The 17876-nt window shown below is 48.6% G+C and overlaps 1 protein-coding gene across 4 annotated transcripts in view; it reads left to right on the top strand.

The window, feature by feature from the left end:
* Positions 1-17876, top strand: part of DPP6 (dipeptidyl peptidase like 6) — an 826229-nt gene that overhangs the window by 737958 nt on the left and 70395 nt on the right. For all 4 annotated transcript variants that reach the window (XM_072776861.1, XM_072776859.1, XM_072776858.1 and 1 more), the window contains exons 11-13: positions 9785-9908; positions 11547-11585; positions 16371-16478. In XM_072776861.1, the coding sequence (XP_072632962.1) occupies positions 9785-9908; positions 11547-11585; positions 16371-16478 (271 nt within the window). The remainder of the gene's footprint in view (positions 1-9784; positions 9909-11546; positions 11586-16370; positions 16479-17876) is intronic.

The raw sequence follows: 17876 nt of genomic DNA, 5'->3' as shown, positions 1-17876 counted from the left end.
GGGAAGATTGAATCCGGGCTTCCGGATCTTTCTACAAGCACTCACTGGCTGTGGCTTTGTGCCACACACTGCGTTATACCCTGGGTGGCCTCTCCCATCTGGTGGCCCACGGTCCAGAAAGCCAGGTCCGTGGCCGAGGTGAAGCGTGGAGGGAGCCACAGTGACAGGTGCCAGGGCGACAGCCTCGCCAAGTGGTTGGGTGCAGGGTTTCCTGAGCCACGTTTGAGGCCGTCTTGGGAAACAGGAAAGGTAACGGGGAACAGCAACTGGCGGAGAAAGGGGTAGGGGCAGGGCGGCGACGCCTTGGGGAGCTGAGCGGGGGATCCCAAGCGTGCCCGTGGGTGGAGAACCTCAGCAGAATCATTTGCGCGGTGGGTCCTACAGTTTGTACAATTTCCTGCAGAAACCCGCTGCACGGATAAAACGCTGGCTGTTGTGTTTTGTGGGTTTCCTAGCGCCTCTCTAGAGCCGTGAGAGGGGTGCAGCAGAAACCCGCAGGAGCAGTCTAGAGACATGTCCACTGCGCCCACACGTTTTTATTCTCCAAATCCCGACTGCCCGGGGAGGGGCCCGGTTCCAGGATCCCCAGTGCACTGGGCTGGGGTGCGGCTGGGTGCTGCTTGCCCTCCTGCTGCCCCTTCCCTGGCCTGCAGAAGGCTCTCAGTGTATTTTCCTCCACTCCAGCTTGTTCATTTGAGCCTCCAGTCGCGAGGATTCCGATCTGCTTACCTCATGGACGGCCGCTGCTGGGCAGTGCCAGGCCTGGCTCTTTTCATCGACGTGTTCGTTTCTACCACAGTCCCTATTCCCATGCTCCCTGCCACATAGACACCATTATTATTTTTTCATGAGTCTTTGATTTTTTTATTTACTGATATCAACTACTTTGTTCAAATGCATTTTTTTCTTTAAATTGTGTCTCTTCCTTATTGTTTTTAATTTAATTCCAGCGTAGTTAACATACAGTGCTTGTTCAGGTGCACAGTGTAGTGACTCAGCACTTCTGTGCCATACTCAGTACTTATTGGGACAAGTGTGCTCCTAATCCCCTTCACCTGTTCCCAATCCCCTTACCCCCTTTCCTCTGGTGACCAATTGTGTGTGCCTTACAGCTAAGAGTCTGGGGTTTTTTTTGTTATCTCCTGTTTTCTTTGTTCATTTGTTTTGTTTCTTAAATTCCCCACGTGACTGAAATCATGTATTAATCTTTCTCTGACTTATTTTGCTTGGCATAATTCTCTCTCAATCCATCCCTGTCCTTGCAAATGGCAAGATTTCATTCTTTTTATGGTTGAGTAATATGCCATTGTGTATAGACCACATCTTTATCCATTCATCGGCTGATGAACGCTTGGGCTGTGTCCATAGCTTGTCTATTGTAAATAATGCTGCAGTAAATACAGGGGTGCATGTATCGCTTTGAACTTGTGTTTTTGTATTTTCTGGGTAAATACCCAGTGGTGCAATTATTTTTTCAGGAACCTCCACACTGTTGTCCAGAGTGGCTACACCAGAGTTCCCACCAACAGTGCACAAGAGTTCCTTTTTCTCCACATCCTCGCCAGCACTTGTTTCTTATATTGTTAATTTTAGCCATTCTGACGGGAGTCAGGTGATAGCTCACTATGGCTTTGATTTGCATTTCCCTGATGATGAGCGGTGTTGACATCTATCTATTCATGTGTCTGTTGGCCATCTGGATGTCGTCTTTGGAGAAATGTCTGTTCATGTCTTATGCCCATTTTTAAATTGGATTATTTGTTTTTTTGGACGTTGAGTTGTATAAGTTCTTTATGTGTTTTGGATACTCACCTATTATCTGATATGTAATCTGTAAATATCTTCTCCCATTCTATAGGTTGTATTTTAGTTTTGTTGATTGTTCTCTTCACTGTGCAGAAGCTTTTTGTTTTGATGTAGTCCTAGTACTTTATTTTTGCTCTTGTTTTTCCCTTGCCTCAGGAAACATTATCTTGAAAGATGTTGCTACGGCTGATGTCAGTGAAGTTACTACATAGGCACCTACTTAAATCTATTTGAGTCCCTCTCCCATTAATGTTGGTAGAGGCTGCATTGCTGTTTGTATGTGTGCATGCTCATTTTACATGTGTGGCATTGTGATGTACGTGGATACAGACATATATGTTTGTGTGTGTGTGTGTGTGTGTGTAGACCTGTTTCTGGTCTTTTTTACTCAGCAGTATGTAAAGACCTAGCATATTCCTGTGTGTACATGCAGCTCTCTGCTTTAACTGTGCACATGGTCTAGATTTCTGCAATTCCTAGGAGCTTGCATCCTCATGGCCTCCTCTGCCACCAGGTGCCTCTTCCATATCCACCACTCATGATAAGGAAATGCAGCCTTCTTCCTTCTCAATCTATACAAAATAGGGACTTGCTGGGAGATCAGTACCGTGAATCTAATACAGGTCTTTACTAAGAAATAGAGGGAGGACAGAAGTCACCAGAGCAATGGAAACATCACACAAAAACAGGATCATTGTTGCTCATGACCTCAGCCTCAGTCCCTTGTTACTAATAACTATACTGCCACCACCTTGTCTCAACCACCATTACCTCTACCAACACCACGACCACCAACACCTCCATCACCAACTACCACCATCACCATCATCACCACCATCACCACCGCCATCACTGCCATCACCACTACCAATCACTATCATCACCACCACCACCATCACCACTGCCACCCCCATAACCAACCTGACCATCACTACCATCACCACCACCAGCATCAGTAGCATCACCACCACCACCACCACCACTGCCAATCACTAGCCCCATCACTACCATCACCACCACTACCACCATCACTATAACCTTCATGCCCTATCACCTCCATCACTTGCCTCCACATCTCCTAGTCACTGAATCCCTTCATATTCAAAGTATATAAACTGTTGAATGAGGACTCCACAGTCCCTAAGGTAGCTCTTCCCTTACTTCCTTCTCCCTCATCCTGACAATTGGCCCTGCATTATAGCCAGTCTCTACGATGGAAGAGAAAGATAACATGATCTACTACTCCATTGAAAGTAAAATTATGGAAGTATACATCAAATAGTAATTTGTCTTACAGTCACCACATTTTTATATTCTGCAAAATGCAACCTGCCTGCAGATATTTTTCTACAATTATGTGATGGCTCTGAGGACATGCTCAGATATGGAGCTGTGCGTTTTATCCTGGGCAGCATTTGGTATTTGGTGGTGTTTCAGTGGGCTCAACACTGCCTATTAAAGAACATAATTTTTTTTTTAATTCTCAAAGTATGTTTTCGCTCTGGATTTATTCATGGAATGAACATTGCTGAGAAAATGCCAGAGCTAATTGCAGGCTCTTTATTTCACTAGATAAACAGACCTTTTGTTCCCTTGCCCTTAATGGCCACACAACTGTTGGAATCTTTGACAGAATTTGGAATACCAAGAACTGACACGGCACACTAATCCCTGTGAGAGAGACAATGCCATATTAATATTTTATGGCAAACAAATGGACTAATAAAAAATTCATATACTGGTTACCAGGAAGAGTCAGCATATTTTGATTTGAAGGCACCTTTGGCTGGAGATTTGTGGGAATGTTGTTATGTTTTCTCAGCCAAGTTGTGCTTTTCAACACACCCTCTACCCTCATCCTTCTCAGAGTAGGGCAATCCTTATGCTGCCCTGAAATTAGGGATTTGTCTCCCCACAGACTGTGAGCTTCCTTACAGCAAGGGGCTGGCTGTCTGTGTTGCCAGCACCTGGAACTGTGTGCACACCACACTAAACCCTACCTCGGTGCTCTTGGAATGAACACATGTTATTCACTGGTGGATAAAATGCTTTAGAATACAGAGAAAATGAGTAGCATTTCTTCCAGAAATCTTTGCTTCCTATTAATATTTTCATATCATGTTCTTTTTATTTTATTTTTTTATTTTTTCTAATTGGAGTTCAATTTGCCAACATGTTCTTTTTAAAATGAAACTTCTAAGATCCTCAAAATATGGTCATTTATTTTCTGTGATGATCTGAATATTTCAGCATCTCCCTTCATCTCAATAATGGATCAATACTTGTGTCTTTCAAAGCCCTGCTCCATTTCACCTTCTTCAATCATCATTCTGCTTTAAATCCTGTTTTCTCTCCTCCTTTTACTGCAGCCAACTTCTTATTCCAGAGCACCTTATGGCCTGCCCATATGTTTATTCCTTCAGAGAACAGTTAGTAAGGGCAGAGATGGACATGGAGATCCGTCACGAGATGACCCTTGGAGCTGGTGGGTGCTTCTAAGAAGTTAAAATCAATAAATAGCATTGACTTTATCATAAACAAGTCTTTCATACTGAAGCTGTCACTAAATCTCATTTTGTTCAGTATTTTGTTTTTCCTGGAGTTATAAGTTGTTTTATTTTTCACTTGAACTACTCCACTTTATGTTACCCTCATTATTTTCCCTCAAACTCTCTTAGATATTCTGTTGCATTGCCCTTTCCCTCACACCTATCTTCACAAGTACTCTCTCCTGCATACCCCAGTATGGGCTAATTATTCTCTACCATGTTTGCAACAAGGCTGTTCCCGGACCCCCCACTACTATCCCGGGTTAAAGCCACTGTCTTTTGGACCATATGTCACCTTCTATCCTGATGACATTCTTATTAGATATTAAATTATTATATAAACTATTCTGATCTTGTGTGATCACAAAATGCTTAAACCATTGTGATTTAAGACCGCATCCACTTATAGATACACTGGCCATTCCATCAGTAAACAATCTACAGCCTGGTCTCTAATTAGCAATTCTTGGTATAAATACTTCTTGCAGGTCTTCCTTTTTAAAACTGGTTATCTTGGCTATTTTTTCCATTTCTTCTTATATGTGAGCTTTAGAATTGTTTTTATTAGATGATCTCCTCTCGGTAAAGAAACCCAATGGTCTTTCTGTTAGAATGAAGTTTGGTCCTTTACAAAGCATTCAGTATTCACCATATGTGAAGCATCTTGCAGGTGCTGAAAATACAGAAATGAGGAAGGCAATGTGATCTCTCCCTCATGAAGCTTCAATAGAATCAATTCAGACCTTCTCAAATGATTCATCATTTTAAAAAGTATTTTACCTTTAGTTTCCTATTCTGGGAATGTGGTATGTTTGTATTCCTTCCCCTTACATGTCTCTTCCTGTTTCATCATGGTGATGTGTGCTGCCATTTGTTTGTAATACGCTTTGAAAATTTGGTATATTTATGATTTTATGAAACAGTCACCCAATATTTCTTTTATAATATTCTTGTCACTTAATAATTACTTCTGATATTTACTTCAAATTTGTAATCAAATTGATACTGGTTTGGGACTGTGAATGATTGATTTTAGGGATTATCTTCTTACAAGCTAAGCTTTTAATTTTGAGCCTTTAAATTTTGAATTGTTTTCAGTGTAGGGTATATTCAAATAGGAGATATTGCTTGTTAAAAACACTGAAATGTTAAATACCCCTTAGACCTAGAACAGTAGGGAAATTTGATATCAGCCTAAATTTTGATCATTTATCAAAACATATTTCCTTATTACTAGGTTACGGTGAGATTTCTTTTTCTTCAGAACTCAAAGATTCTATTAGAACATATTTTGGAGCTCCTGGGTGGCCCAGTTGGTGAAGCATCTGCTTTTAGCTCAGGTCATGATCCCGGGGTTCTGGGATTGAGCCCCGCATCAGGCTCTCTGGTCAGCAGAGAGCCTGCTTCTCCCTCTACCCCTCCCTCCTGCTTGTGCTCTCTTTCTCATGCTCTCTCTCCCTCTCTAATAGATAAAATCTTTTAAAAAACATATTTAGGCATTTTATTAACTTCCCCAGAATATGGAAAATCCTTTTCACCTGCATTTAGATCCTGTTCTACTCATGTAGACATCTCATCCCTAAGTTTTGGAGATGGTCCTCTTCCCATCATTCTGGTTTGTCCGCAAGAAGCTCTGACATCCTTGGACAGGAGGACAGTCTGCGTTCCTTCCTTTCATCTCTGTGGCACCTTCCTCTGCCTTCTGAGGGAGCTTCCCCAATTTTCTTCAGTTTCTCTGAGCCCAGTTTCTCTCACCTTCAGATGCGGTTGCCCTCTAGTCTTTTATCCCCCCCTCTTCCATCTCAGCCTGTATTCTTAGGGTTCTGTTCTGCTTTTATGTTGTCAGTATAATCCCCCCTTCCTTCATCTGTGTCGTTTGGTGACTTTTGTTGTCTTCCACCTCAGGAAGGAGACATCCCCCCACCCCTGACATCTGGCAACAGATGCCATACGAAGGTTATTTTCGACTCTGAACTTTCAGGTGCTGCTTGAGCCTTCTCAGATGGAGTTGGGAGACAGAGTCTAACCTGTATCCATCTGGTGTGCCTCTGCTGGGCTGAGTTGAGAGTTTCCTTCCACCTTCTTTAGATTTTTGTGTGTGTGACATTCTTAGTCAATAGGTGTCTATGAAAAATCATGATCTTCTGTGACACTGAGGTAGCAAAGGCTTGACTTCCCCAATTTCTGGCTGGTATAAGGTTGGTGTTCCCGAGGAAAGATAATTAAGACCCGGGGAAGGAGAATCACACTCTCCTGCTCGGCTACTGCTTGCCTCAAAGTGTGAAGCACAGATGGGCATCCCATTGTTTGGCTTCATGTACCTGCATCTGTGGTGTGGTTGTTGGAAATTTTCAACATTCACATTTCATGGTATTGTGATTTTGCGCCTCCTTTGTGTCTTTATAGGCTCATTGACACAAAGTTGGTTAAAGTCTACCTCAGATTTGCTAAGCGGTTGATACTGTGTGCTAGAAATCTTCACACCAAAATGGGACAACCAAACAGACCCTCCCCCTAAGTCATCAGCAGGACCCTGATGGACATGGCCCTGGTCCTTGACACTAGCCCCGATGTCAGAGTCTGCGCTGTTTCCTGCATGTAACCATTAGGCTAACAACTTTGAAATTACAGACAATGGAAAATGTGTAGGGAACCAGGAGAACTTTGCTTACCTACTCTGGATTTCTCCTTAGAGAAAGTTTCAGAAGTGGGTAAAGTTTGTATTTTCCCTTCTATGAGCATATGGTGTGACTAACAGACCTTACGTAGTGAAAGAATATTATTCTCTCCAGAGTGGTACTTTGTGAGGTTCTGTATCTCATCGGTCCTTGGCAATGCTTTATCTTTATGACTTGACTTGATATTTTTAAATAACCAGAACCTATTTGGCATGAAGCCTTGTCATTGATGCTATTCACGGGATGAGGAAATGTTGGTTCGAGAAGAGATGTTTCTGTACAAGTAATGAGATGGGTGTGAAGTCCTGAAGGGGACTCAGACTGAAGGCTCCCAAGTGCTTTAACAAGTGGGAACATGACTAAAAGTTCTGTAACCACCTAACGGGGAAGCAGCACCACTTGCCTACATAGAGATATCTATGTCATCTTTATGGAGTCCTTAATAATTTTTATTGTTTAAAGAGTTCTAAAAAATATTGTCATCATATTTCATCACCATAAAATCTCTAAGGTGCCATCAGCTTGTTTGAAATTCCTATTACACGGAAGAGGAACTGAGGATTCAAGTTCCATGCAAAGTGGGGTGTGGATGCAAAGCCCACAGACCGCCCCCCACACTGTGACACTGCACCTGCCCTTTGTCAGGGCCACTGCCAGTGTCCACTTGGCAAAGTGAGTCCAGGTTTCACTGTCCTGATTTGTGGTGTGATTATTTCCTCCTTTCTACGACATGCCTCATATCACAAATTAGGAAAGTAAAAGAAAGACTTTAATATTTGGTCTATATGAATACTGTGCAAAAGAACACCATAAGACCTAGAAAAACACATAGGACAAATGAATGTTTCCAACAAATGGAACAAAAATGGAGTCTTCCCTAACCAGTGTGGAGGTTGTGGAGGGAAAAGTGGTCATTCCAGGAAATCTGGCTTTTTCCTCCTTGATTTCATCCAGATGACATCTGTTTGCTGGTCACTGTACCTTCCCACACTACCCTCAGTATGAGCATCTGCATCCAGCAGGCCCCACGGTCCAGGAATACAGGACTCTGTGTCCATCCCCACGGCCCTTCCTGCTAGCTGTCTCCAGCATCTATCGAACAGGGACCCAAGGATCATCTATGTTGTTATTTAAAAATAAGAAATATTATATGTGAAGCAAGAGCTAGGCATAGATTCTGAGTCATTTTTAAGGGCCAAGCTAAATAAATGTTTTCATGCCTACAAATATTCCAGGAGTTGATCAGACCTGACATTACAAACGGGCTCTGAGCCCTCAGGCAGTGAAGCAAACACAGGACAGCATCCACAGAGGAGCTGCTGAAAGGCCACACTCCTTCTCCGAGCAGGAGCCTGACAGCATTGTGTGAGAGAGCAGATCCTGTAAACACACAGGCCTAGGTCCCTGGGCCTGTGGGCCTGCTAGCAGATGGTGTGAACAGACACAGCCCTATCTCAAAAATCACAGCAATTGAGAAGGTTGAAAACCACAAAAGCTGGATTATGCCTGAATGACATCCTCACCAGCCACATCCCTGGTGGGTTGGCCAGGCCTTCGCTGGGCAGCTCCAGGGCCTCCCCCACTCCTCACACAGGAGTGGCAGCCTGAGTCAGCTCCTGACTTAGGTTAACATATTTGAAGATTTGATTAACCGGTGGATTTGAGAAATAGGGAACACAGCAATTTAATCTCCTCCCCTCGTTAACCAAAGCTTTGTTGAAAGCACCTGGTGATTTAGGCCTTTCTGTTGAAAATAATCATTGGGTATACGCCTGGTCCTCTCCAGCCAGTGAGGCATTGTCTAGTGAATGTGCTGCCGTCTTCGGTGATAAAGGATCTTGTAAGACCACAAAGTAATCATTCTGAACAATAGATCTCATTATAGATATGGATGGGGTAGGTGATGGAACAGGGTTAGCTGGCCTCTAGAACATTCTCAGAATTCACCTAGGGATAATCTTTCGTGCGCTTGTTTGTCTTTTCTTGTTCCTCTTTAGCATATTTTTTTCCCTAAAAGCCCGATTTTGAAGGGCTCTGGGTGGTTGAATTCATTGTCAGCAACCCCAGCACCCCTCGTGCTAAGTACAGGGTAGCCTAGAACACCATGGTATTTTCAGGTTTGGATAAAAGCAGGCATGTGACATCTGGGATATCCAACCAAATCTGCCCAATGCCCAGAGCCATGAACCAATTTCCCTAATTAGCTGGCGAACGTCCCTGGGTGTTTCGCCTTTACAGGAGAGGGAGCCCCGAGCCTTCCTCTGCGTGCCCCAGGTGTTTTTCCAGCAGCTCACACTGAGTGAGTGCCTCTCTCTCTCCAAGCCCTTCCTGGCTCTGGCTCTGTCAGCCCCTCATGCGACCCCCTTGCTGCCTCCAGCGAGCCGGAGTTGTGTGTTTGCCGGGACCATGGCATGAAAATCAAGGCAGTGGGTCAGCGCTAGCTGCAACATGACTCCTAAAACCCACAGAGCAGGACCCAGATGCCATCAGCCTGTGGGCTGATGGGACAGCTGCTCTTGACAAGTGTGCACTTTACACGCAGCCCTCAAGGGTTCCAGGGGCTTCTGTGTGGCTCACTTCACTGCCTCAGTGAGCTGGCTTCCCATCAGAGTCGTGTTCTTGAGAAGCCCCGTCTCAGAGCCTCAAGTGACGTGTCCATCCCCCGTTGTTGGCCCAGCGCCCGGGGCTGGGATGTGCGGGTCTCCTGGTTCCCGTGGGGTCTGCTGATGCACTCTGTTTGGGTGTTTTCAGGGAGTACTACATCACCATGGTGAAATGGGCCACCAGCACGAAGGTGGCAGTGAACTGGCTGAGCCGGGCGCAGAACGTGTCCATCCTCACCCTCTGCGACGCCACCACTGGGGTCTGCACAAAGGTATGGGAGGCGGCGTCCCTGGGGTCTGCACAAAGGTACGGGAGGCAGTGTCCCTGGTGTCTTTGGAGCGTTGGAGGCTGGGGGCTGGCTGGGTCCCTGTGCTTGGACTCCCAGGATGCAGGCTCCTCAGGAAGCTGCGCCAGCCTTGGTGTTGGTGCCACCTGGTGGTGAATCAGACACTGCTGCAACACTCGTGGCTAATGCAATCAGTGACCCAAGGGGCCCCAGGTTGGGACCTGGTCCGCAGATGTGTTCTTCCCCTTTATCTGGGCCCACTCTATCCTGTGTTGAGCATTCCCCTTGTCCTCCAGTTGACATCAGAGAGCGGAAGGGGTCCCTGGGGCCCCAGCCCTGCAAGCCCGCTTCCCCTTTTTGTGAGCTCTGTCCTCCATCTGACCAAGCCGGGGTTGGGGGAACCTGGGATGGGTTGGCCCCTGGGTGGGCTGGCTTCTATCTCTGAAAGTCATCACTGAGGCCAAAAAGGTTCCTGGGGAGGGGGGTGCTCCACACTTGCAGGTCTAGCCCTAAGAGGTAGATCTCCTAGTGCTAGGTAAAAAAAAAAAAAAAGAAGAAGAAGAAGAGGAAGAGGAAGAAGAAGAGGAAGAGGAAGAGGAAGAAGAAGAAGAAGAAAGAAGAAGAAGAAGAAGAAGAAGAAGAAGAAGAAGAAGAAATAATCAATTAAACCCCATTAATACATCCAGGCTGGTTTCAGATACATTCAGGAGTTTCAGAAACTCCTCCTAGGACCATAAGTTCCTCTTTCCCAGAGAGGGAGGCGAAAGGCAGGCAGGGCGCCTTTGCTGTGGCTGGGGAGGCCCGAAGGCAGCAGCTCTCATTGCACCAAGCACAGGGTTGAGGGGAGCTGAGTGACCCAATGGCCTCAGGTGGGCCAGTGATGCACCTGTTGTTCCATATGATTGAGAGCAGATTGGGAAGGAGGGAGGGAGGGAGTGAGCAGACACACAGCCAGGGAGCCAGGATGTATACCTTGTCTCGTCTACACCCAACCTGTGTGTCAGCATGGGGACCCCTTCCTGACGCGGATCTGCGGACAAGGGAAGCCCTTTCTGGAGGCCAGACCAGTGCCCGGAGCAGGCCCCCCACTGCAGAGCTGTAAAACAGGTGTTTTGGGTATTGTTTTGTCCTCCATTAGGCATCCTTCCATGCAGCTCTGGGAGACCGACTCTTCATGTACACTTTCAGCCCCTTTGGTTTTTTTGGGCTACCAGGATCATCACCCAGAGCTGTGAACTGGAAATCAGAGAAGTATCCACACACACCCACAGGAGCACATATAAGTCCCTGCAGCGCCGTAGCCTAGAGACTTGCTCCAAAATGGGCTCCTGTGTGGACATTGTCCTAAGGATTCCTAACCCATGGATATGTTCTCATTGCTGGGGAAAGTTGTGTTTTCTTGTTCTGGGACACTTGTGTTGGGCTGGGAGCCATAACCGAGACCTGGCGGAGAGCGGGGTGCCTCCTCCCCAGGCAGGCCTCGGCTCTGTGTGTGTGTGTGTGTGTGTGTGTGTGTGTGTGTGTGCAGCTGCTGTGTAGGGGAATCAAATTGTTTCTGCACTGCTGGTCACAGACAAAAAACAGGCAAAAAATCCTTTCCCTAATGCTCTTATTTCATTTCAGAAACACGAGGATGAGAGCGAAGCCTGGCTTCACAGACAGGTAACTCTTCATGTCTGACTCGTCACGTTCTCCGTTTACACCAGCCACCAGGTCCGCCACCACAGGGTGGCTTTCTGAGTTCTCATGGCTGGGTGGCTTCTCATGGTAGATCCCCAGGTGGAGCTGCCAAGCTTCCTGGCTCTGGGGTGTGGTGGGGGCCGCTTGGCCCTTCTTGCCGCCACTTCCCACGATGGAACCACAGAGCCACGGGCAATGGCCTTGAGCTCTCTTGGCGAGATCTCAGTTCTCAAAGTGACAGCCTCTTGGGAAACTAGGACAAGTCCATGAAAGTCGCCTGAGTCTACTCTACCACAGCCAAAGGAAAGGAAAATGTGGCAGTGGTCCCGTTTCTGTCCACACATGCTCGTGGGTGTCTTGTGGGAGGCGGACCCCACTGCCATTCAGCCTGGGCCTTCCTGGGGACCTGGCCTCCTGGCCCCCCTGGGTTTCCCGTCCCGACTCAGGCCAGAAATGCATGTGAAACAGACTCTGAGGTCTTGAGATTTGTGTGAGAGGCTGATGGGGGTGCCCTCTGCCCCCATCACAAAAGAAAAGTCAAACTGCCACAGAATCACAAAGCTCTCCACACTATTTTTTTCTGTCCTTGTTGCTCTTTGTCTCACAATACACCCTGGCAAAGAATAGGTGAGAGAGTTTTACTAACTTCCTTCCTTCCTACCCAACCTATGGGCACCAACACTGCCTGGAAATGTGTGGGGAATGTCGCACCAGGTCAGAGAGTCAAGAACCAAGGCGGAGCAGACACAGGCATCCCACTTATGGATGTGACAGGCAAATGCAGCCTGACAGGGACCCTCCTCTGTGTTTAGAATCCACCATCCGTCTCCACCTTCCATCAGTCATTCCAGGAGGAGAAGGGGGGCAGCCTCACAAGTGGGCATGATCGGTTATTCAATAACCCCTCCTCACCCTCCTTGCCCTCCTCACCTGCCTCACCTGGAAGAGGACTAGCCCAGAGGCCCACTCCCGTTTCCTACATGTATGTCTGGGTGCCAAGTCCCAGCCAAGAAAATAACAGGAAGGAGCATGTGCTGGAGCACTGTGTGAAGTGTGAGCTTGGGGAGGGGGCTGGCGTTGAGCTGTGGAGCTCCTCAAAGCCCCCAGGGCCCGAGACAAGAGCACAGGTGTCGGGTACATGTGTGACACCCTTCTTGTATCAGATAGAATGTCTGGGAGGCTGCCGTGAGAGACTCAGGAGAGAATCCCTTACCCATACGGTCGTCTGATCTACACATTTGGATCATACCAAGCAACCCCCTGGGCTGTGTGGATTTCAGAATGGAATCAGGTACTTCACCCAAGCCCCTGGTCGGCAAGCGCGAGAACATCCTTCCTGTTTGTGGCTGAACGATACTCTGTTGAATGGAGAGACCACCGTTCATTGATCTGTTGGTGGGCTTTGGGTTGTCTCTGCCTTTTGGCCATCTTGAGCGGTGCAGCTAAGAATATTCCGCAGAGGGACAAGAACCAGAACAACAACAACAAAAAACACCCATTGTGTGAGTCCGTGAATATGACATGTCCTGAACAAATGAGTTTGCAGAGACAGCTGTTTGCTGGCTGGTGGGGCTAGGGACAGGGGACAGGACTAACAGCCTCAAGAGCATGGGGTGATAGAAACGTTCTGGAACCAGACACAGGTGATGGTTGCACAAAGTCGTGAATACACTAAGGGCCCCTAAATTATTTGCTTTTATTAAAATGTCTTGTCTTATTTTATGTGAATTTTGCCCCAGCACGTTCCTTTGAAAAATGGATCTTCTAGAGCAGCAGCTCTTAACAATCCACAGGGAGGAAAGGGAGATGAGACATGCACATGCATCCAACGTGTGGCAACCAAAAGTAAACCTCAAACATGTCCAGCAAGTGTGTTCGAGTGTCAGAGGTCTTGGCAGGGCTGGAGCAAGGAGTGGGACTTGGAGGTGGCCCAGCAGTGTGGTGTTCTCAGGGAGCTGGGGGTGCACGGCGGCTCCCCTGTCCTCCTGCCGCCCCTGGCTGAGCGTCAGGGTCCGGAGGCCGCATAGCCAAGCTGCCGTGCTGGCCTCTTTGTCCGTGCTGCAGAGGGGCCATAGAGACACCATCAGCAACGGGGTGTTTCTGTATCTATCAGCGGCACGTCTTGTCATCCACCTGAGGACACAAGGTGGACACCAGCTACGCTCCAGATGGACTGCCCGGATGCGACGTGGGAAAATCAAGTGAGCAAAATCAAGTCAGCACTTAAAAAGGAGCATGAATGTGTAAATACAGACTTTAAGGCATTCACTGACAAACAGCTACCGTGTTTAAGACAGCCACTGAAAAAAATACGGCATGCTGTTTTGAGTGTAGGATGGCAGGTCCTATAAAGGAATCACTTCCTCCAAAGTGGTGCTTTCCTGGGTCTGGTCCAGTGTGTTCGAGTGTCAGCGGTCTTGGCGGGGCTGGAGCAAGGAGTGGGACTTGGTGGTGGCCCAGCGAGCCGCCTTGCCCGGGGAGTGTGGGGAGGCCCTGGTTTCTCGGGGCATCCCTAACAGAGCTCCAGTGGCGGGAGGAAAGTCCAGCATCAGCAGTGTCTCCTGACCTTTCAAGGAGAATTTCAGAAAGGAATTTCTGGATCCTGCCTTTCAAAAATCATCTATAGTGTCTCCATGTCCTTCGTGATACTGTGAGGCCCTGGAGGGTGGATTAGGAACATGTTCAAGGCTTATAGCTGTCTGCCTGCTGCTCCGGGCACAGGCGCTGCACCAGGTGGAGCAGGACACGGTGTCATTTGGGAGCCCCAGAGTCTGAGAAGCCCAATCGACCTCAGGGATTCCGTCTGCTTAGATCTGCGGTCTTCTGGTCTCCTGCTCTGGGAACAGGGGGTGGGCTGGAGCAGACCTGAGCCTCCCCACCTCTCGTCTCCTCCCCATCCTTGTCGAGGCCGCAGCATGGACCCCACACGGATCCCCATGAGCCAACAAAGGAGGCGAACATGTATGTGTCCCATGAGTGGAGGCCCACCCAGTTCTCTCTGTCCTGGGAATATTCTAGAGGCCCTGCTCCTCCTCCCACATACGCACATGCCATCACCACCCGAGACCTCACAACATCAGCCCTGATGCTGATCCACAGGGATTTTCCGTAAAGCTCTGGAACCCATCCTCTGGTTGAAGAGTTGGTCTAATGGGCCAACATCTGATAGTCTTTCTTCTTTCACCAGAGTTTTGGTTTTGTGATTTCAAATTCCAGGCTGGGAGATCGGGCAAGGTGAGCATACCAAAACCACTCTCTGGAAGGAACTGGCAGATGGGCTACAAATGCTCATGAAGAGTCTCTCCCCAATGAGAAGGACTCCTCCTTCACCAACCTGCTTCACCAAGTGGTGTGGGCTCCCTGTCCTACCCAGAGAGACTAGAACGTTCCCCCAAAACCCATGAGGGCCAGAGGTGGGATTAACACCTGGGGCCCCTTCTCAAAAACCATCGCACTCTCTCACCAAGAATACATTTACTGCCCAAGAAACAGGGTCTCCGAGAGGCTTGGGGCTGGTGCGGCACGCTCCCTGGTCCGTGTAAAGATGACATCAAATGGTGAGGGGCCTTCTCAGTGTGAAAGCAAAGCGTCTGGCCGGAATTAATGATTTATTACCTTTATTCAGAGTATTTTTCTCTGCCAAAAGTGCAAACGTTTCCCTCAGAAAACCGAGGCAGTATTGCAGTATCTGCCCTGCAGTTGGCAAATAGAAGTACGTTGAAAAAGCCAGTCACCGCTCGTTTTCCCGTTCCCCCGCTTTTAAATACCACGCTGCCAGCTCTAAATAGAAAAATAAATATTTGCAGATTAAAGGTTTCATTTTATTGCAAATATTCATGAAGATTAAATGTCATTTTAATCACATGTTAGTTTATTTCTCTGGGCACATCGCATTTGCGTGTACGCAGTCACTCATTGCCGGGAAATGTGCGCTCCCGGCGCCAGCTGGGGCCTATTTACCATTTGTTCTCAGCCTGCGTTAGCGTGGAGCTCCTTGAATCAGAAAATATATATCGTAGCCAACTAATTGGCGTTCACGGATGGAAACTTCCAAGCTGGAGCTGCAGAGATACCGGGGTGCTGCTGTAGCAAAATGCCTTTTCCATGTTGAGGCTGCGGCTAGGCCCCAGGGCAGGTGGGGCTGAGCCGCGCTGCGCGGTGTTGGGGGCCCGCGCAGACATGGGGGCAGCACTCTGCAGGCCTCAGCTTTAAATCCAGTCTGGAATTCCTTCCCCAGAGACAGCAGGTGCTGCCCAGCCCTTCCCGTGAGCCTGTGCACACAGGTCCACTCTGTTGACGCTCCATAGACGAAGGGATGTCCTTCTGTCTGCCTCTGCTTATTCCTCGATCTTCCTCTTCTCCCTGGAGGTGGAAAGTTTGGTGATTCCCAAGGAGAGCAAAGGCCCCCACACACCATTTATTCTTTCCACTGTGTCTCTCATCAGAAATTACATAGAAAATCCATTTCAAGGGACAGCTGGGTGGTTCAGTGGTTGAGCATCTGCCTTCAGCTCAGGGCGTGATCCCAGGGTCCCGGGATTGAGTCCCACATTGGGCTCCCTGCGTGGAGCCTGCTTCTCCCTCTGCCTGGTCTCTGCCTCTCTCTCTCTCTCTCTCTCTCTCTCTGTCTCTCATGAATAAATAAATAAAATCTTTTTTAAAAATGCATCTCCAAATGTATTTCATCGTGATAAACCTCTTTAAGACAGAATGAAGCCTTTTTTTTTTTTTTTTTTGTAGACGTTAATCCTTTGCTTTCATCCCCAGAATGAAGAGCCGGTGTTCTCCAAGGATGGCCGGAAGTTCTTCTTCGTCCGAGCCATCCCACAGGGGGGACAAGGAAAATTTTATCACATCACCGTGTCCTCGTCCCAGGTAATCACGACAGTTTCTGAAACTGTTGTGCTGGTGACAGCCCCTGGTGGCAAGTGCTCTGAGGACCCTTGGCATCTGCAAGGACCCCGGGGTGAGCCCCAGGTCAGGAACGGGAAAGTAGGTTCCTGAAGGCAGGGCAGGAAGGGGCCCTCGCAAAGTCCAGGGGTCTTGCTTAGGGCAGGGGGCTGAGTTAGCCCTTTCTGTGATGGCTCAGAGATATGACGATGACACTGCTGACAATGTCACAGGAGGCTGTAGGACCCGAGGACTCAGGTCTATGACTTTGACCAACAATCCTGTGCCCTCAACCCTTCCTCCCCACTGGCTGGGCTGTCCCCTCACCCCCAACCCCAGGGCCAGGGGCCCACTGCCTTCATATGCAGCCCTCAGGTTGTGATCCCAGGGTCCTACATCAGGCTCCCTGCTCAGTGGGGAGCCTGCTTCTCCCTCTGCTACTTCCCCTGTTCATGCTCACTCTCTCTCCCTCTTAAAAAAATGATAAAATCCTTAATAAAAAAAAAAAAAAAGCCGAGAGCCGGGTGAATGCCGTTTGTCCGGGAACGGTCACCCCAGGGGAGCTGCCCACCTGCGGCTCAGATGCTCCCCTGGCACTGAGTTTTCGGGGACCTCGGCCCTTAGCCAGAAGGTGGAGAGAGGGCATGGCAGCTCCGTGACCGCAACCCTCATCTTCCGGGTGTGGATCCCATTGCTGAAGCAGCTTAGGTCATTTGGGAGCCAGGATAGGTGAATAAGATTTGATTCCAAATAGCCAGCGACAACCTTCCGTGGCCAGTAAGTAGAAGGCTGGTGTTCAGGTGGGGCCGGGAGGGGGTTTCAGAAGAAGCCCACCGAGGGGCCCCCACCGAGGGAGTGGAGGGTGGGGGTGACCCAGGCGTGCTCGGGCTCCAGCACCCCACTACCACCACCGGACCCGCCCCCAGGCCCTTCCTGTTTGATTTGGCCTCGCCCTGAGTTCATGTGCGTGATCGGCATTACTGAGCCCCTGAAACAGTCCTGCAGGACAGGGCCTGTGCCCAGGAGGGCCTCCCGGGAGCCCCCAGCCCCCGCCCTCCAGAACCCCTGCCCCCCGCAGGCTCCCCCTTCTCCCCGGACCCCACAGGCCCCACCTGACTCACTCACCAGCCAATTCCCACCTCCTCCCTCGGCACCTGCCACTCACCCCACCTCTTCCACGTGCCCTTCCAGATCATATGCCCCCCCCCCCCCGAGATGGCCGAGCCTCCCTCCTTCATGTTTATTGTCAGGATTACCTACTGGGGAGAAAGTAAGACCCTCAGTAAGACCCCCTCAGACCATCCTTGTAAATCATGGCAGAGAATGACAGACAGGTATCCTCCACTCCCTCCTCCCTCCTCCTCCCTCCCCTTCTCCTTCCCC

The sequence above is a fragment of the Canis lupus genome, chromosome 15, assembly GCF_048164855.1.
Source record: "Canis lupus baileyi chromosome 15, mCanLup2.hap1, whole genome shotgun sequence".
NCBI lineage: Eukaryota > Metazoa > Chordata > Mammalia > Carnivora > Canidae > Canis > Canis lupus.
The sequence above is the reverse complement of the archived record's forward strand: the minus strand, read 5'-3'. Positions and strand labels throughout refer to the sequence as shown.